General features: G+C 38.7%; 2 protein-coding genes across 4 annotated transcripts; both read right to left on the reverse strand.

Moving 5' to 3' along the window:
* LOC132132745 (phospholipase DDHD2-like) lies at positions 1-13,479 on the reverse strand. Of its 2 annotated transcripts, XM_059545254.1 has the most exons (17): positions 13,294-13,478; positions 12,962-13,129; positions 4,909-5,105; positions 4,729-4,818; positions 4,541-4,656; positions 3,748-3,839; positions 3,474-3,615; positions 2,540-2,744; positions 2,359-2,427; positions 1,875-2,003; positions 1,705-1,791; positions 1,423-1,560; positions 941-1,096; positions 763-868; positions 542-679; positions 317-458; positions 1-238 (listed from the first exon to the last, which is right to left on the reverse strand). In XM_059545254.1, exons 2-17 carry the CDS (start codon positions 13,089-13,091, stop codon positions 190-192), a joined length of 1,986 nt encoding a protein of 661 aa, XP_059401237.1. In that variant the 5' UTR covers positions 13,092-13,129; positions 13,294-13,478; the 3' UTR covers positions 1-189. The 2 variants fall into 2 exon arrangements, with proteins under 2 accessions (XP_059401237.1, XP_059401238.1); XM_059545255.1 differs by lacking the exon at positions 1-238 and having other exon boundaries at positions 346-478; positions 13,294-13,479.
* A 1,272-nt stretch (positions 13,480-14,751) lies between these two features.
* On the reverse strand, positions 14,752-19,561 carry LOC132132516 (phospholipid phosphatase 5-like). Of its 2 annotated transcripts, none has more exons than XM_059544917.1 (8): positions 19,372-19,561; positions 18,477-18,589; positions 18,109-18,217; positions 17,899-17,989; positions 17,695-17,758; positions 17,372-17,496; positions 15,377-15,547; positions 14,752-15,295 (listed from the first exon to the last, which is right to left on the reverse strand). In XM_059544917.1, the coding sequence occupies exons 2-8, from the start codon at positions 18,545-18,547 to the stop codon at positions 15,126-15,128; spliced, it is 801 nt and encodes a 266-aa protein (XP_059400900.1). In that variant the 5' UTR covers positions 18,548-18,589; positions 19,372-19,561; the 3' UTR covers positions 14,752-15,125. The 2 variants fall into 2 exon arrangements, with proteins under 2 accessions (XP_059400900.1, XP_059400901.1); XM_059544918.1 differs by having other exon boundaries at positions 19,307-19,561.
* Positions 19,562-20,400: the final 839 nt, after the last annotated feature.

The raw sequence follows: 20,400 nt of genomic DNA on the forward strand, positions 1-20,400 counted from the left end.
TTGAATTCTGCAACAATAGTTCAATTAGGATTCCAAGTTAAAGTTTTTTTTTATTTGGTAATTTATTGGCTGACTGGTTAAAATGTGTGAAGCAGTCGACTCACTGTGGACTGGAATGGCTTTAAAAGGTTGTTGTACCATACAAAAAGGTATGTAACCTAACATTTATTTAGCATTTCTCACTGTAAATTATCCATAAATCTCTCTTAGAACCAACAGAGCAGCATCTTCTGACTCCCTGCAAACAAAACAGGATTACAAATTTCAAAAACAATACACTACAAATATATACACCGGTTTCATAAGATTCACTTACCAGTAGCACAAATGGCTCTGTATGGCAAACAGGTACTCATTTAAACTTTCAATAGTCTTCTCCTGAAGGACATGGTCAATACGTCGCCCACGATTCAACATCCCCACCTTGAGGTTTCTTTCCTTCTGTTCTGTTGGTGAAACTGCACCACAAATATTCAAACTTAAGGAACACTCACTCTGAGGTGGGTTTTATAAATTAATCGAGTTGAAAAGAGATCGATACCTTCTACTTCATCTGCAGGGGTCATGGAACTGATTCCACCCTCTGTGATCACCGGCGAAGGGACTGGAGAAATGTTCTGCCTAACCATCCGGAGGGATCCCAATAAATCAGATTTGACTTCAGTCAAACCTTTGAATTCTGCAGGCATCAAGACAGTTTTATTTAGTAATTTTAGAATCTAAAAATTAAAAGTTTTGCTTTTATAAAGTGACTTGACCTACTGAGGTGCATCCTTTTTCTGCCTTTATGATGGGGTATCAACATGGGCTGCAAGTCGATGTCTTGAGGCAAAATCATGGGCTCAATTCGATACGCCACTGGGTCAAACTACATAGATTACAATCACGGTGTAAGAACAGAGATCTAAAAGGAAGTTCTTTGTTTTGGAGAGTGTCTTACTGGATGGAAGATGTTGTAGAAACTCTTGCAGGTTGGAAGGCCGTAATTAGGATGTATCCTCTTCACACCTCTGACAGTTAAAAACATTCCTATGGGTGAACCCATGGCAAACAATGCCTGAGGATGAAAGGCTAACTGAGGATAATTGATGGATACCTACAAAATAAAGAAGCGACTATTTGGCAACTAATAAAAAAAAAGCTTTGAATTTTTAAGATGTTTCTACTCCGATCAGTGTCAGACAAATCAACCCTAACTTGGAGGAACCTAGAGATAAATTATAATACAGATTTTATGAAAATACTTCTCAAAGTAAAAAAAAAAGTCCTTTAAAATATAATTTATTCCTGTGATGCAAAGCGGAATTTCCATCAGCGTATACACCGTCTTTGGTGTCAAATGATGCTTCAGAAATCATGAAATTAGCAGATTTATCCATTTTAGATACAGTTGTGCTGCATACACACAGAACAAATACATACTTGTCCAATGCAAACATCAAAATGCTGAAAATCAACTGCACTAGTGGCGGGGGTCTTCTGTTCATGAAAGTTTCTAATCCCGAGACTTGGGGAGTGCATCTCATTTTGGGCTGCATGTCCACTTCCGGTTCTAGAGTGCTGTTGGATATTCAAGTAGTAGTCAGTGGAAAGTGTCAAAACGGACATTCCCATATAAAACAATAGACTCTTATCAGTCTTCCCTTCCACCTTAGGGTGTGGAGAGGAAACCGCACACAATTAACCTACATTGAAAACCTTTACCTTCCATTTCTTCACACAATTCATAATTTTCTTGCGAGGACCAAGGGGTATTCCAACATCTTTTAGGTCCTTCTCTGAGCAGAGCATCTGAAACGGTTTAGTTAAAATAAGAAGGGTGAAAAAGAATCTGAGCTGGGTTTTTAATGTGCAATTCAGAACCGAAAACTGACCAAGGACTCCATATCCACTTTTTCTCGGTGGAGTACATTGAGGTGCTCCTCCAACCCATGGCCTTTCAGCAACTCCTCCAAACTCTCATAGGAACCGCAACCTGGGTCTACATGATCATCCACATGGAGCTTAAAATATGAAATGAAAAAAAGAATTTTTATTAATTATTAGACAAGACAAAAATGTCATGCAGAGGCGTTTTAAGGTTGACAATTAGCAACAGCCATATAACAAGTTATTTTATTAGGAATGTCAAAATTCATCATGAAATGTCCAGAAACTCAGATTTTGTGTTTTTCAGTGTTCTATAGTATTTTACACAACCATTTAAAATAAGAATTTATTACTGAAATAATCGATCAACTTAGATTTATAAGACTTTGTGTGTAATATTTCCATGTGATTTATTTTAGCTTTATTTCAATTACAGGAAACAATTTTTAATAGGTAGTTTCAGTTAACCATAATAGCACTGGTACAAACCTCATGAGGTTTGCTATCTGCATCAGTCTCTTGATTGGTCAGGAGATCAAACAGGATCAATGAGCCCGTGTAAAACAAAACATTGTAATAGATATAAAATACTGTCCATACATACAGGTTATTAGATCAAACCAAAACCGTAATTCTGTTCTGAATAGCACAGTTAAAGCCATGTACCAAGGCTGTGCCCAACCAGGGAAGCGTGTCCTGTGAAGTGTGGGTGTCTCTGGAGGAAGAGGCTGTGCAAACGGTTGATCTCAGAGGCCACTGTATCCATAATAGCCTGGCAGTGCTTAACGCTATTGTAGAAGAAAAGGTCCAGCACTGTGTCATTGCTGAACTGACGCAGGCGGCTAATGCTAGGGAGAGAGATTCTCTCAATGTCTCTTAAAAATAGAAATAAAACAGTAAGGGAATTGTGCGTTTTCTCCACAAAAAAAAATAAAGGTCATTGTGTCAAATCGAATTTTCCTGGATCAAATGTTTGATTGTCCATTTTCCTGAAGAATTTAACATGTATAGTGATGAAAGCCAAAATAAAAGTGTCAGAGGAATATTTACAGAGTATTCCTCCATTTTGTGTGTGTGTGGGTGTAAAATGTATTTTTACATGGAGACTGGTAGGTCTATTGACTTTAGCAATCTTTGTTGCATTATGCACCATGGTGATGGTTCAAAATAGGGAATAAGCAATTTTCAATTCAATTATTCTCCATACCTTGACTCCAGAAGTATTAAGAACCAATATCTAAAAAGGGCATCAAGATTAACTAACTTTCCTTTTGGCATCTTCATTTTTAAGGCCCTGTGTGGTTAAGTTCCAGAGATACTGGGATGTAAATATGGCTCCAAGAGTAAATCATACACATTTTAAATGATCAAAATCCAAATGTGGGTCAGTCTGCATAAGGATGATACTTTTTGCATGTAAAGAGGAATGTCTGAAAAACAAAATGTTGAAACTAGAAATTTTATGAAAACGAATCCCATACTGTTCCAGATGACATGATTAAAAAAAAAACAAAAAAAAACAAAAAAAAAAAACACGCACCTTCAAAATCAAACATTGATTTGACATTGAATGACCCTAAATTAATAAGAGCCAATCATCTTACTTGTCAACTCCTGTACTTTCACCATGCAAGACGCTGTGCCAGCTGACTGGAAGGTACTCAACCCTTCCATTAAGGCACAAGTCCTCACTGTGGCTGAAGTGGCTCTTTAGGAGGCGGTTAGAGATGATTCGAAATTCATTAACTGTAGCGGGGGGAGAGAGTACAGTAACAAGGAGTGTTACATGTTACAAACATGGCTGGCTAACAGCTCAACAGTTGTGAGACAATCCATCATACTGATGAAGTTCATGTACTCTGTTTTAGATAGACTCACCACACTGGACAATGCCACGGCGGAGACGTCCTTCACAGGCTGGACCAATACCGTGAACTAGGAACACCAGGTGGTCTACCATCTCTGGTTCTCTTACAAAGATTGTCAGAAGACTTTCTTGCAGTCTACATATATATACCTTTTAAGGAAGCAACCCAAGTAAAGTGGCCACCTCACAAATAAGGATTCTTAATTCGCCATTTATATGCTGCATCCCAAATGATACTGTTTACATATGCACCATGTACTCAACCATGTAGTGCATTTTGTCATTCCTAATCGTAGTCAGAAAGCTGCTCCCACTTCGCTATATGCAATTAAAGTTGCAACAACTGAGTGCACAAAGTGTCCAACATTTCAAAGCTATTTTTTTCCTTTCTTGAAATTCAGTATGAACACACTGCTCACAACATTTATACTACAAAATGTCATAGAATAGTATTCAAGTACTCAATTTGGGATGAACCTATAGATTTTGATGATAGCCTGTTGCGAAGCTAACAGTATGATACTTTAAGCATAAAAGCACAGGATAAAAATGGGTCAAACAGACCAAGAGTGTTTGTTATTAGCATGTTCCTACGCTAACAGTAGGATCCGTTTTAGTTACACTGAAGCATTTTTATGCACATCTTTTTAGTACTGCAGGAAATGGGTCAAACATTTCTCTCCACTTGCCATCAAGGTTGAGCTTGTCACAATGCATTCTGGGACTGCCTACAATGAACGACACAAGCATTTCTGCCTTGGAAACATTCCTACAATTAATAACATGGTTTGATAACGCTACACACCCTCTGGTATCTCTACTGAAGTATTCTCAATTCCTCTCTTTAGAGACCTGGGTTTAGTCCATTCAGTCAGAGAAGAAGGGAAGACCTTGCAGCTGGAGGGATACTGCATCATGAGCTGAGGTAATGCAATGAGAGAGACAAAATGTAAGTGTGTCCATTTACCATGAGCTTTACATTCACAAAATACCTTGGGATTGTGAAGGATCACAGTTTTCCCTTTTGGGAGCTTCAAATGTTGCTTCCATTTGTCCAGGGTCACTGCAGTCATATAGGCAACCTTTTTTTTTTAATGAAGAAAAATTACTAGGCATTAAAAACTAGAAAAAAATTGAATTGTTCTTAAAAAAACAAAAACAAGGTGTCTCACCTCTAGGATATCACTGAGTTCTTCACTGTAGGGGGTGTCTGTCATGGCTTTGATACTTCTGTGGAACCAGGAGCAGCGTCTGACCTCGGCTGGCTTCTGTTCCCAATACACAGAGTAACGCTTCCTTTCACGTAGCCTGACGTCATACCTCCTTCCATCTGTAGCCACTACTACTTCATCCTTTTCACATTTCCCCACTGCAGACAAATCAGGTATTTCCATGACCTAATAAACTAAACTTTAAAACATTGGATGTGTGACGTCCCTGAGTCTCCTGATCCCATTGGTCCTGGACGTGGGAGTTCCTGATTGGTCTTCCTCATCCTAATTGATAATCAGTTGTGTATAAAAGAGTGTTGTGTCTTGTTTAGAGGGGGCACTCCATGGGGATACTCTCCTCATGAGTGGCTCATTGTGTTTTGCTTACACATGTTGTCAATATTTTGTTTTCCCTTAACCCTAGACTTTTGTTTATTATTATTATTATTGTTACTGTTTGTTATACAACCCGAATTCCGGAAAAGTTGGGACGTTTTTTAAATTTTAATTAAATGAAAACTAAAGGAATTTCAAATCACATGAGCCAATATTTTATTCACAATAGAACATAGATAACGTAGCAAATGTTTAAACTGAGAAATTTTACACTTTTATCCACTTAATTAGCTCATTTAAAATTTAATGCCTGCTACAGGTCTCAAAAAAGTTGGCACGGGGGCAACAAATGGCTAAAAAAGCAAGCAGTTTTGAAAAGATTCAGCTGGGAGAACATCTAGTGATTAATTAAGTTAATTGATATCAGGTCTGTAACATGATTAGCTATAAAAGCTTTGTCTTAGAGAAGCAGAGTCTCTCAGAAGTAAAGATGGGCAGAGGCTCTCCAATCTGTGAAAGACTGCGTAAAAAATTGTGGAAAACTTTAAAAACAATGTTCCTCAACGTCAAATTGCAAAGGCTTTGCAAATCTCATCATCTACAGTGCATAACATCATCAAAAGATTCAGAGAAACTGGAGAAATCTCTGTGCGTAAGGGACAATGCCGGAGACCTTTATTGGATGCCCATGGTCTTCGGGCTCTCAGACGACACTGCATCACTCATCGGCATGATTGTGTCAATGACATTACTAAATGGGCCCAGGAATACTTTCAGAAACCACTGTCGGTAAACACAATCCGCCGTGCCATCAGCAGATGCCAACTAAAGCTCTATCATGCAAAAAGGAAGCCATATGTGAACATGGTCCAGAAGCGCCGTCGTGTCCTGTGGGCCAAGGCTCACTTAAAATGGACTATTTCAAAGTGGAATAGTGTTTTATGGTCAGACGAGTCCAAATTTGACATTCTTGTCGGAAATCACGGACGCCGTGTCCTCCGGGCTAAAGAGGAGGGAGACCTTCCAGCATGTTATCAGCGTTCAGTTCAAAAGCCAGCATTTCTGATGGTATGGGGGTGCATAAGTGCATACGGTATGGGCAGCTTGCATGTTTTGGAAGGCTCTGTGAATGCTGAAAGGTATATAAAGGTTTTAGAGCAACATATGCTTCCCTCCAAACAACGTCTATTTCAGGGAAGGCCTTGTTTATTTCAGCAGGACAATGCAAAACCACATACTGCAGCTTTAACAACAGCATGGCTTCGTCGTAGGAGAGTCCGGGTGCTAACCTGGCCTGCCTGCAGTCCAGATCTTTCACCTATAGAGAACATTTGGCGCATCATTAAACGAAAAATACGTCAAAGACGACCACGAACTCTTCAGCAGCTGGAAATCTATATAAGGCAAGAATGGGACCAAATTCCAACAGCAAAACTCCAGCAACTCATAGCCTCAATGCCCAGACATCTTCAAACTGTTTTGAAAAGAAAAGGAGATGCTACACCATGGTAAACATGCCCCGTCCCAACTATTTTGAGACCTGTAGCAGAAATCAAAATTGAAATGAGCTCATTTTGTGCATAAAATTGTAAACTTTCTCAGTTTAAACATTTGCTATGTTATCTATGTTCTATTGTGAATAAAATATTGGCTCATGTGATTTGAAAGTCTTTTAGTTTTCATTTTATTAAAATTTAAAAAACGTCCCAACTTTTCCGGAATTCGGGTTGTATGTTTAACTCAATAAATCTTATTTTTGAATGAACATTTCCGTTTGATCCCTCTTTTGTGTTATGGCTTGAGCTGGTCGTAACATAAAATTGGGCGCTCGTCCGGGATTGCTGCATGTGTAAGTAAATACATTAATGTCTTTAGTGTGTTTACCTTTTTGGAATGAGTAGACTTCATGTATTTAGTGTTCTCAGCTGGGTTAAAATCCTTCCATCGAGACACTGTTTGTTATTTTTTTTGTTATTTTGCCTTTCTTATTTTAGAAGGTTATTCTGGGCGGAGGTTTTAAATCTCTGTTGGGGGTACGCTTCAGGCTTTTGTTGTAAAACGCCAATTGTCCATGAGTTTAGCGTTTAAATACCACCCCGAGTCCGGTACACCTTTGAAGATTAGTTAGGTTTAGTTAGTGTTGTTTATAGTTAGGATTTGGAGTCTCTCATTTTTCATTTAAGGTAACACTTTGTTGTTTTTCTGTATCTCTGCGTATTTGAAGCCTGCTGAGTATGAGGATAATTTGAGCGATGACTTTCGATATGTCGTCGGTAATTGAGGATTTCTTCTCATTTCCTTCGGAAATTCTACTGGAAAGATGTACGAAGGATGAGTTGTTGCAGATTGCCGAGCGCTTTGATGTGGAGGTAATGAGTAATGATAAGAAGCTTAAAGAAACACTGTTGAAAGTTGTGAAAAATGCACTTGTTGAGCGGGGCGTTTTAGAGGTAAGAGCTCAAGATATTGATCCTGAAGAGTCTTTAACCTCTCCTCTTTATGCTGCCGATCGAAATGTGAAGTTTAGTGAGATGTCTCTGCAAGAGAAACAGTTAAGTGTTGATGCGGAAAAACTACGTGCTGAGCGTGATGCTTGTGCACTGAAAGAACGTGATTTAGAAATGAGAAAATTAGAGTTACAACAGAAACTTGAGTTACGTAAACTGGAGTTGCAATCTGAAAGGGAGGAAAGAGATTTTCAGTTGAGGAAATTGGAGTTAGAATTGCACGCCCAAACAGTTGAAACTCCACGTCGCGCATCGTCTGTTGAAACCTTGTTTACTGCACCTGTTTTTGATGTTTACAAAAACATTAGACTTGTGCCACTGTTTTTAGAGAAAGAAGTAGAGAAGTATTTCCAACATTTTGAGCGCGTTGCTGAGTCTTTGAAATGGCCAAAAGAATTTTGGACCTTACTGTTGCAATGTGTTTTAGTAGGAAGAGCTCAGGAAGTTTATTCAGCGCTGACTATGGAACAAAGTGGTGATTATGAAATCGTTAAGACTGCTATTTTGCATGCTTATGAACTGGCACCTGAAGCATATCGCCAGAAATTTAGAAGTCATTTTAGGGTTGAAAACTGTTCATATCTTGAGTTTGCCAGAGAGAAGGAAAATTTGTTTGACCGCTGGTGTACTTCAGTAAAAGTGACCACCAAAGAACAGCTTAGAGAATTGATTCTTTTAGAGGAATTCAAAAACTGTGTTCCAAATGCTGTTGCTATGTATCTCAATGAGCATAAAGTCAGTAAAATGTCAGATGCTGCTCTTATGGCAGATGAATTTGTTCTTACTCATCAAATTGCTGTTAATCATTTTAATGATTCAAGTAGATCTAAGTTGAGCGTTTTTGTTAAACCTAAAAAGATGGTTTCACACCAGAATGCGGTGTCAAATTTTCCTGATAATACTTCCGTTACACGTATGAAAGGTGTGATGGTCTGTTTTTATTGTAAGAAGCCAGGACATAAAATCTCAGACTGTATTGCTCTCAAAAAGAAAGAGAAAGGTGTTAAACCTGTTGGTTTAATTTCTACATCAAATGTGAATCATACTCCTGCTCGAGTTAACAAACAGATTGAACAAGTAGATATCACTGAGATGGAGAGTGTTAAACATAGTGTTGATTTTGCACCATTTATCACCGAAGGGACCGTGGCTTTGCCCAATTCGGATGAGACTGTACCTGTACGCATCTTACGAGATACTGGGGCGGGGCAATCTTTTTTGTTGGAAGGACTTTTGCCCTTGTCTGAACGTACTGATACAGGAACACATGTACTGGTTAGAGGACTTGAGATGGCGTTTATGGAAGTTCCACTACACCGCATATATCTTGATTCTAAACTTGTGTCAGGTGAGGTGATAGTTGGAGTTCGTGCTATGCTTCCTGTCTCAGGTGTCACTTTCATCCTTGGCAATGATTTAGCCGGGGGAAATGTTTGGGAAAAGTCAGACACTGGGGTTCCACCTATAGTAGCTTCTGCTGTTGATAAATTAGATGGATCTTCTGACTGTCCGAATTTATACCCTGCATGTGCCATAACTCGAGCAATGGCTAAGAAAAATCTGCCAGATGAAACTGAAAATATTCTCTGTGATACTTTTATCGTATCTGAAAATTCCTCTCAGCCAGAATTAAGTACTGTGTGCACAGATGTGGAAAATGTGATCTATGATCCACATGCTGTTGATGACCATAAGTCTAATCTTCTGTCAGAATGTCCATTTATCTGTGATGACCCTGTTAACACATCTTGTTCTTTATCTCCGCTCTTTAGTGTGACTCGAGATGATCTTATCAAAGCACAGCAGGCAGATGATACTCTTCGAGAATTGTTCTCTTTAGCTCGTGAACAAGACAAGACTTCATCTCCCTTCTATTTTTTTCAAGATGGTTTGCTATATAGACAACAACCTATGAGCTTTGACTTTTCACTCGATCCTAGGATCCAAATTGTGCTTCCACTTGATTTCCGTCAAGACCTCTTAAAACTATCACATCAGAGCATGACTGGACATATGGGGGTACGAAAGACCTATGATAGACTCTTACGAAAATTTTATTGGCCTAGGTGTAAGCGAGATGTGATTAATTATATACGTGCATGTCATACTTGTCAAATGACAGGGAAGCCAAATCAAAAGGTTCCATTAGCTCCTTTACAACCTATTGCTGCAGTTACAACACCTTTTGCACACTTGATTATTGATTGCGTTGGTCCTTTACCGCGATCTAAGGCTGGACATGCATATTTACTTACCGTAATGTGTCAGACTACACGTTACCCTGCAGCTTATCCTCTGAGATCCATTACTTCCAAAGCTATTTTAAAAGCTTTAACAAGCTTCATGTCAATTTTTGGCATTCCGGAAACTATTCAGTCTGACCAGGGTTCAAATTTCATGTCCCGAAACTTTTCTAAGGTCATGCGACAACTTAAAGTTAAGCATAATATCTCAAGTGCCTATCACCCGCAGAGTCAAGGATGTTTGGAGAGGTTCCATCAGACTCTTAAGTCACTTTTGAGGTCGTATTGCGTTGAGCTTGACTGTGACTGGGAGGAAGGTCTACCATGGATGTTGCTCGCCATTCGTGAGGCGGTGCAGGAGAGCATAGGGTTTAGCCCTAATGAGTTGGTGTTTGGACACACTGTTAGGGGCCCTATTGCTGTCTTAGCAGATGAGTGGACGAATTTTGATTCTCCTGAGAATGTCTTAGACTATGTAAGTAGTTTCCGTTACCGACTGTATGAAGCTAGAGCTATTGCTCTACGGAAGTTAGCCAAATCTCAGGGAAAGATGCAGAGGTTGTTCGATCGTAAAGTCAAGTCCAGACAATTTCAAGCAGGTGACCAAGTGCTGGCATTGTTACCTGTGTTGACTACTCCTTTTCAGGCTAGGTTTGCTGGACCGTATACGATCGCGAAGTGTTTTCCAAATAACAACTATTTATTAAATACACCCGATTGTCGAAAGAAAATACAGGTGTGTCATGTTAATTTACTAAAATCTTATGTGACTCCTGTTCCTTCTCTTTTTGTTGATGTTGTGACAGCTACTGAGACCGCAGAAACAAGTGTTTCGGAAACATCTATAGAGGCGGAAGACCATCTAGAAGAGGTGAAAGGTCCCTCTCGAGGAGAAGTAGAAGGCCGGTTGAATAATTCTGAGATTCTTGTTTACTTGGCTCACCACTTGTCTCATCTGTCTGAGTCAGAGAAGGCTGATATAATTGAGGTGGTAAGCTCGTTTCACTCTCTCTTTTCTGATATTCCGACTCGAACTTCTGTCGTTGAGCATGATATTGATGTGGGCACGGCTCAGCCAGTGAAACAACATGCATACCGTGTCAACCCTATCAAAAGGAAGTTACTTCAGAGAGAGGTGGATTATTTGCTTGATCATAACTTGGCGGAACCCAGTTTTAGCTCTTGGAGCTCCCCATGTATTTTAGTGAGTAAACCTGATAGTTCATATCGTTTTTGCACGGATTACAGGAAGCTCAATTCTTTGACAAAACCAGACTGTTACCCTCTACCAAGAATTGATGACTGCGTTGACCGTGTTGGCTCCGCACAATTTGTGAGTAAATTCGATCTCCTGAAAGGTTATTGGCAAGTGCCATTAACATCCCGTGCTAAAGAACTATCTGCTTTTGTAACACCTGATAGGTTTCTGCAGTACACAGTCATGCCTTTTGGCGTTCGAAACGCTCCTGCTACATTTCAGCGGTTAATAAATCGAGTGTTGTCTGGGATGACCGGTTGTGAGGCTTATCTAGACGATGTTGTTTTATACAGTTCTTCTTGGTCGGAACACCTTGATCAAATTAGAGAGCTTTTTGTGCGTCTAGCTAAAGCCAACTTGACTGTCAACCTTGCCAAGTGCGAATTCGGAAAGGCTACTGTGACGTACTTAGGAAAGGTAGTGGGCAGGGGTTGTGTGGAGCCGATTCACGCTAAAGTGAATTCAATCTGTAGTTTTCCCAAACCAACTACCCGTCGTGAGTTACGACGATTCCTTGGGATGGTGGGTTACTACAGGGGGTTTTGTCATAATTTTGCAAGTGTAGTTGCCCCTCTGACTGATTTGTTAAGCCCTAAGAGACCATTTCAGTGGTCAGAGCAATGTCAGTGTTCCTTTGAGAACGCCAAATCCTTATTGGCAAATGCTCCGGTGTTGGCTACTCCTAATTTTGAAAACCCTTTTTTACTTGCTGTTGATGCAAGCGCTTATGGTGCTGGTGCTGTTCTTCTACAGGAGGATTCTAACGCAATCGAACATCCAGTCAGTTACTTTTCAAAAAAGTTCAATCGTCACCAACAAGTGTACTCTACAGTGGAAAAAGAAGCGTTAGCTCTTATTTTAGCCGTTCAACATTTTGAGGTCTATTTGAGCTCTGTATGTGGTCCGATTACAGTATACACCGACCACAATCCGTTGACTTTCTTAGATCGCATGCGCGGTAAGAATCAGAGAATAATGAGATGGAGCCTTATTCTTCAACCTTTCCACTTACAGATTAGGCACATACGTGGCAAGGATAACATAATTGCGGATGCTCTCTCGCGTATGTAGACTGTCCTAGTAGTGTCCGGTACTCTTCTTCTCTCTCTTTTCTTTCTCCTTTATCTCTCTCTGATATCCTAGGGCCCAGGATTCCGGGAGCGAAATGGAGTGGGATTTATTGAGATGAGTATTAAGTGTTGGATATTCACATTAAATGCTTATTTTGCATCAGTTCTATTTTTTGTTATTTCTGTTTTCTTTTGTCGGTTCTTTAGAGAACCTCCTTTTGGATTGGGAGGTGTGACGTCCCTGAGTCTCCTGATCCCATTGGTCCTGGACGTGGGAGTTCCTGATTGGTCTTCCTCATCCTAATTGATAATCAGTTGTGTATAAAAGAGTGTTGTGTCTTGTTTAGAGGGGGCACTCCATGGGGATACTCTCCTCATGAGTGGCTCATTGTGTTTTGCTTACACATGTTGTCAATATTTTGTTTTCCCTTAACCCTAGACTTTTGTTTATTATTATTATTATTGTTACTGTTTGTTATATGTTTAACTCAATAAATCTTATTTTTGAATGAACATTTCCGTTTGATCCCTCTTTTGTGTTATGGCTTGAGCTGGTCGTAACAGGATGCTAGAAATATTGTCAAGAAGTCAATGGAGGACCTCGATTGTACGCATCCTCCAGCCGCTGTGAGTCTTCTCTGCTGAAGGGTTGCCAGGAGTCTTTGGAGTCCACCTGTTGGTTGTAGAACCAGTGGTGCTGGACGGGTTCATACAGCTCAACAACATTCATGCTGAGAACATCAGGGATGCCACACCAAGACCAATAGACTGAAAATATAGTGTTGCCATGTTTTTTAGTACGAAGGAGGCTAAACTGGTGTTTAAAATGCAATGTGAAGACATATTGATTGCAAGGAATACAAGAGTGAGGAAAAATAACCAAGGAATGGAAATATAGGGAACAGCATAATAATGGATCCCCATCCACTCACCAGCTTCACGTACAGATACACACAGAAAAATTTGACTTCTGACAGAAAGGGCAAACCTCGCAGAGTTATACACTATGTGGTCATGTCCGAAGTAACTGAATCTACCAGGAGCTGAAATCCTTTAAGCCAGGTGTGCCAAAACCTGCTCCGAGCAATCAAGTGTACTCCAAAGTTCAGCTTCAGGCCTAATCAAGCACACCTGAAGCAACTAATTAAGGTCTTCAGGAGCCCTTAAAATTAAAGGCAGGGTGTTTGATTAGGGTTGGAGCTAAACTTTGCAGGATATTCGATCGCCAGGAGCAGGGTTGGGTGGGCTTTGTGATTAAAGATCATCTGATGGGGAATTTTGAAATATTTAGAAAGATCACAGTGGTGGTGAATGAATTATTTTAATGTAACTTTAAGTATTTAAACACCTGTTAGACAAGAAAATTCAGTTTGGACACACACTAGTCATTGTTCTTTATAAAGATTTTTTTCAAATTTTACAGTCTATCATAAATCACACAAATATAATAATGCAGTTTATGTAATGACCAAAAATGCAAACCAGTCAGAATCCTTATTTGAGATTTCAACAAGTTTTTCCAACAAATGGTCATTCAAATTTTGGAATAGGCCTATAAGTAGTTTATACCTTTTTTCTTTTGTCATTTTGCAATGCCTTATAAAATAAACAACAATCTACACCAAAATGTTGCAATTAACAGGCTGCAATTTCTGCCTAAATAAAGGTTTAAGTATTGATTGCTATTTTTTGTTAAAATTATTACAAATTTTAAGAATTTCAAGGTCTTATGAGCCTCTCAGTTTTTGGCTTCTAGAGTGCTTTGGGGATAATAGTTTCTGGTTATAATAATGAAACCTAAAAATATATATTTTTTTATGGTTACAAAAAGAACCTACAAGAGAACACTTCAAGAACATTCTATTACATTTCCGTAATTTATGTAATGGTTGCATGCATTCAAAATGTGGAATGTTCTTAGTATAAAACTGGTTCATAAAAATAGTTTTTACTAAAAAGAATTGAAGGTTAAACTACAGTTCCTGAGGCTCAGTGGTAGAGCATTTCATTCATGGGTTCAATTCCCAGGGATCACACATACTGGTAAAAAACATAAAACCTGAATGCACTCTAAGTCGCTTTGGATAAAAGCATCATGTATACATAAAATAATATGACATTCTTTTTATGATGTTATTAGCTGGATAAAGTGCAATAACTTAAGTTCAAGCTAAGCTAATTTCATCTCAGATAACAATTTATCAAACATTTCTAATAGTTTTTGCAAAGAAAAACAAAATTAAACAAAACATCACTGACTCACTTCCAGGAGTTTCCCTGGAGTGTCCAGACAGCACTACCTAATATATGGACCGATAACACCTGGAGCAAAGGGCTCCTCATAGCACGCAATCTTCTACATCAAATGATCTGATCACAATCCAGCTGATACATTAGAAATGGCCACAACCTTTATTGACCAAGATGTCAGGGGATTTCCTAGATACACTGGAGATTTCTATAAATATGTCTGCAAAGTTTTAAAATTGACCTAGAAGCTGTTTTCACTGATTTCCTCACCAGGATAGTTCACATATAAACTTCAAAGAGCTTGATAAGATACAAAATGTTCAAAGACGTGTTCAAAAAGACAGCTCTACAATACACAAGAGTTTCATTGTTAATGTCTAAAACAGCATAGGAAGGCAAAAACGACAAGTGCTCATTGATTGACAGGCATCACACATACCAAAAATAGACATAATCGCAGCAAATGGTTTGGTAAACTTTCACACAGTATATGGTTGTTGGTCTGGTTAAGTTCCTATAAAGGCAAGATGTAGCCTGGGATGGGCTGCTTGCGTTCCTGCACAGGAACGGTGTCTTCTCTCATTCGGAGGGGTCTGTGGCAGTCCGAGTCATTGAGAGCTGGGTAATGCTGTCGGTAACATAAGTATGCTAAGGCCAAACCGAGGAGGGATCCCACCAACACATCTGGGAATGAACGGGTGATCATGTATTTGCCTTGAAACTGTATATGAAGGTAGGGCAGTGATGATGGCATTAAAATCTCACCTTGCCAGTGATGTTTGTAGTCACATGTTCTGGAAAGGGCGATAATGACGGCGAGGAGGAGCGGGGTGAGGAAGGCACACAACCTCCAGGCTGTACCACGGCCTACTCGGCTGAAACAGTGCAGCTTCCCAGCCAAGTACAGGGCAGTGAAGCCCAGACCAGCAAACGCAACTACGACAAGGAAAAATGTTGTGAGTCACAGGCAGTGGAACATTCTGACAATATAAAGCTGGATTTTATTCTGAAAATAAAATCCAAAAAAGCTATTACTGGTGTAGTAGTTGTTGAAAAATCATCTTAGCATTACACGAATAAGTTACATTTTAAAATATATTCAAACAGAAAAGAGAATTGCAATAATATTTCACAATATTACTGTTTTTACTGCATTTTTGGTAAGAATAAGAAACTTTTAAAAACAAAAAGAAATCGTACTGACCCCAAACTTTTGAACAGTAGTATTGTTAAATTAAATTAATTTATATAATAGTTATAATTTTTTAATTAAATTTACTTAAAATTATATAGATTTTTGAGTGTATTTAGGGCATAAAATAAGTTTAAAGTCCACATGATACCTAAATGAACCCCATTTACCTCTTTAATACATCTCTCTGTTTTTATTGTGGATGACTCATTGGTGCAGTTATTAAAAAAAAAAAAGTAAAAAAATATAATTAAAAAAAAATTATATATACACATATATATTAGGGCTGGTAAGCGATTAAAATGTTTAATCTAATTACATGATGTGGTGATAAATTAATCGCACATCAAATTTGGAGAAATTACTCACAAAAGATCATTTAAAGTCATTGTTGTGTAAAGCATCAAACAGAGATTACAAAAGGTAGGTTCAGCAAGTAATATTTTGTTTAATAAAATTTATTACATATACTCTGTTGACCATGTGAATAAATGACGGAATTGTCATTTTTGGTTGGGTGAACTAGAACTTTAATAAAAAATATTTTTAATTTTATTATTACTATGAAAATATGAAATGTATTTAATGAATTGATACTCTAAATAATAAACTAAAACTGCCAGTAGGTGGTGGTAATGTCTTAATGATTAAGTCATCGAGACATTTATTCATTCATTTGATTCGTTCAAATGGCTGATTTATTCATGAGTGAAGTAAATGGTTCTTTATGAATGGTTCATTGAATCATTAAGCTTGTGACATCAAAGAAACGTGAGAGCTTGGAGCAGACGACTCCTTGTGCTTTTGAATTGCTCTCGGGGTACTTTGATGTCATACATCGATCGGTCTGTGCAGCGCCACTTCAAATCCAACGCCAACTATGGCCAATGGTTCAACATGCCAAATGGTTCACCCAGTTTGTTCAAAACGTGGATTAAGAAATGAAATGCTGCTGTGGGTTGCTCTTAGATTAACAATTCTGCTTTGTCTTTATCTTCTGGTTGGCAAAATTGAGTAAAACAGACAACATTGTGTCTAAAATAACACAATATTAACTTAATGAACTATTGTATAATATTGTATCACATTTGTACTTGTGTGATACTGCACTTAGCCTACAGCTCATGTGATATTTCTTAGCTATGTGATGTAAATATGAGACACAATCTCAAATGGGCATTTTGCCCCATATCTTGAATTTTAGGGATATTCTCTAGGCGCCATCACAGAGTAAGTTGTTGCCCTGCCCCATATTAGTCATCAATTGACTGTATGAAATGGCAGATGATCCACATAGGTCTGGTGCGAGGAAAGTGCGTTAAATGCGCTAATTTTAACACATTATTTTTCTCCATAATTCATTAATCTAATTAACGCGTTAAATTACCAGCCCTCGTATATGTGTGTGTGTGTTGGTCATTGTAATCTTTTTATAAAATAATTTTTACAATCCAATCAATTTCAGGCAGACACATTATATGTCGGATTCCAGATGTAAAAGTTTGTAAATAGTGTTTCATGGTGACTAAAAAAAATGGCCACTAAATAAACCCAGCAGCTGCTCTTACAGGAAGAGTGTCCACTTGGAAAGCTCTTCCTGCCCTCCATTACTACATCCGGGTCACCGCTACAGTGAAGCTCTGGGTTCATTTGGCCATCCGGGAAACAACGGTAGAAGAAATCAGGTCGTGGCCTGGTAGGGAGAGAGAAAAATATACATTTATTGGGAAAAAGAGCTATGCCTGACCATTATGTAGTCCCCTCTAATAGGATTTTCTAGGTTTCCAATATTCCAAATTCCATTTTCTATGCTTAATGGGAGATGCTCAAAACATAATATAAATGTATCAAGGGGCAAAGTTAACAGTGTTATAGGATTAAGATCACTCACCTGCCCACAGCTAGCTTGATTGCATTAGTGAAAACTCCATTCAACACCAGGGTCAAAGTCACGGCTGTGCCATACAAACAACAAACAGAGACAATAACACTCAAGAGTATGAGATCATCATTTGATCATTGATCATATATATATATATATATATACATACAGTAAGGTGCAACAATGCACAAACAATTTTCACATATTTCTTACCTAAACATGCCTCTTTCACATCTCCCCTTCCACCTTTTTTCAATAAGGCAAGTAAGAAAATAATCACCAATGGAGTCAAAAGGACGATAGACTGTTTCAAGATGTTAATCAGAGAAAAACACTAATGAGATTCACCACTATCATCATCACACAAATGCATTTTATATTCAGATGATTTTCCGTGGCTGAACAGGAGTTGTAAGCACTTACAAACATGAGGCGGGTGGGAACGCGGTCCTGTTTGACGGGATGGAACTTATAGAGCCAGAGTTCCTCTGGCTGGATCTCACGGCTGAAAGGAGGAAGCTCCTCAGTCACGCTAAAAGAGCATAATAACAGCCTGAGAGAACAATCCTCATCTCCACAAAACAGACAAACACAGGCACAGCTCAAGAGACTGGAAAATCTTCCCACACAGCTGCAACAGGACCTGCCGCTCGCTTTACTGGGCCACAGCTCTTTAAAACTGAACAAAAGACTAACATAACAGCTTATGATTGGTTAGATCTGTCAAACCCACTGAAGTCCCGGCAAAATGTAACTGAAGATTTATAGCTTTTTTTTAATCAAGTACTTACAGAAAAACACCTAAAAGCAGCAGCCGCACAATAACCTCTGCAATAAAGCCATTATCAAAACTCTTCCTCATCTTTGGTCCTGGTTTGTCATCGAAGACACCTCCAACTTAAACCTGGAAAAAGTGGAAGACGATTGTTGCATTAAGCTGAAATCATAAATTCATATTCAGATACAAAGATAGAAATTAATATCTGGGAATTTAACCCACATAATCTTTAAAGCCAACAACCTTCCAACGCAATGGGGAATGTGACACTTCAACTGGTTAGTATTATAATCCCCAAACAGAAAGAAAAGAAACCACTAGTGTTATTTAAAAGGGGATTTAACATTACATTTATTGTGCCTCCAGCACAGAACCCTGTTAAAAAGTCCAGTTTAAGATGGGATCTGGTTTCTAGCCAATTTATGATGGTCATTACAAGCTGGTTGACCAGTTACTATGTTTCAAAACCCAACCTGACCACAAATTATAAACAGCTAGTAGTTGTTAAGTTGCTGGTCACCAAATAATACCCACCTTGGATCAGCTAGAAACCATCTCTAACCTGTTTAACCACCTTATGATGGTACGAACAAGATGGTTTATACTACAGTTTGAACCAGTTTAAACAATATGCCAGGTTTGTTGCTGGTCTAAAACTTAAACCAACTAGAAATCCGCTACCACGTTTCACAACACAGCTAGATTAAGCACAGTTTTTTCTCTCCAGCACATTAGTAGAGATCGATATTTCTACAACTAGAGAGTGTCTCACGGAAGATAAACAGATTATCTATAAAATGTGCACGACCCTCCGCGACACATCTGTGATATTTGCTTACGAACATTTCCGCAAACACGACATCGCGCATCCTCTGTCTTTTGTCTGCAGTTCGGAGTTGAATACCGACCTTCGGATTCTTTCCTTTTCCGTCTAAACCGTTGCCTTGTCGGCTGTTGAGAGCAGCCACCGGAGCAGAATTTCGTGATGTCTATCATATATACTTGACATGTCCAGCAGCAGCTGAGCGTCGTACTGAGCAGCTATGAAGAGAGCTCTGACATTAACACGTCAGTCCTTTTCAGGTATGGCCGAGTCGCGAAGGAATCGTTCGTTTGAACCGGTTCTTTTTACTGATTCGATCGAGCCGCTTTGAAGAGCCTTTGTGAATAAAGGGAGGTTATGAATGACTGATGACTTTGAGGTTCATTTCAAAAGTGAAAATGTTGCTATTTTAAAATCTAATACCAGAGTAAGTTCAAGTATTGTTTCATATTCATATTCACTTCCCATAAAACTAGCTATTCTCAGACCATCTATCGTATTATAAAAAAAATTATGCAAAAAAGCCAAGCATTCTGCTATAAATTCTACAATGTCACACTGACTTAATGGAGATATTGTTTTTTGAGTAAATTAATGGAAAACTTTGTGATAAACGTTACTTTTGTAAACACGACGCGAGGACTGTATCATTGAATCACGAACGTTCAAAAGAATCGATTCGGACATATCAGTCGTAGCTCATCATATGAATCTTACGCCCTCTAGAGACAGCCACAGCCCCATCTCTCGACATTTAATGCACATGCAAATTTCCTTAACCTCTGGACCCGATTCAAAGTAAACGTATTCAAAAATATGTAACCTCCCAGCCGGCAGTTCAACGTTGAACTACCTTACTATTTTGCAAATTGGATCAACGTTGAAATCCCGACGTTGATTCACCGTTGAAATCGCGACGCTGTTTCAACGTCTTACCTTGCACCGTGTATAAATACACAATTGTATGTTCAAGTAGATCCTAGTTTGCATTTAGATCAACACTGTATAGGCAAGGCTAAAAATCAAATGACTGGCAGCAAGGGCTTTACTATCAACTTCAATAAACTATCACATGCTCAAAATTGTAAAACAGTAGTTTTATTTTGGAAACATA

The sequence above is a fragment of the Carassius carassius genome, chromosome 49 (genome assembly GCF_963082965.1).
Source record: "Carassius carassius chromosome 49, fCarCar2.1, whole genome shotgun sequence".
Classification (NCBI taxonomy): Eukaryota; Metazoa; Chordata; class Actinopteri; order Cypriniformes; family Cyprinidae; genus Carassius; species Carassius carassius.

What these genes read in the sequence shown, in the direction of transcription:
- LOC132132745 (XM_059545254.1), bottom strand. Translation starts at nt 13,091, where the DNA reads ATGAATGTTGTTGAGCTGTATGAACCCGTCCAGCACCACTGGTTCTAC. An exon ending in TGATCCTTCACAATCCCAAG is followed by an intron (nt 4,657 to 4,728) that starts GTATTTTGTGAA and finishes GCATTACCTCAG; the next exon opens with CTCATGATGCAGTATCCCTC. An exon ending in GAAAGTACAGGAGTTGACAA is followed by an intron (nt 2,745 to 3,473) that starts GTAAGATGATTG and finishes TCTATTTTTAAG; the next exon opens with AGACATTGAGAGAATCTCTC.
- LOC132132516 (XM_059544917.1), bottom strand. Translation starts at nt 18,547, where the DNA reads ATGAGGAAGAGTTTTGATAATGGCTTTATTGCAGAGGTTATTGTGCGG. An exon ending in CTGCTTTTAGGTGTTTTTCT is followed by an intron (nt 18,218 to 18,476) that starts GTAAGTACTTGA and finishes ATGCTCTTTTAG; the next exon opens with CGTGACTGAGGAGCTTCCTC. An exon ending in CTACAAACATCACTGGCAAG is followed by an intron (nt 15,296 to 15,376) that starts GTGAGATTTTAA and finishes GTTCATTCCCAG; the next exon opens with ATGTGTTGGTGGGATCCCTC.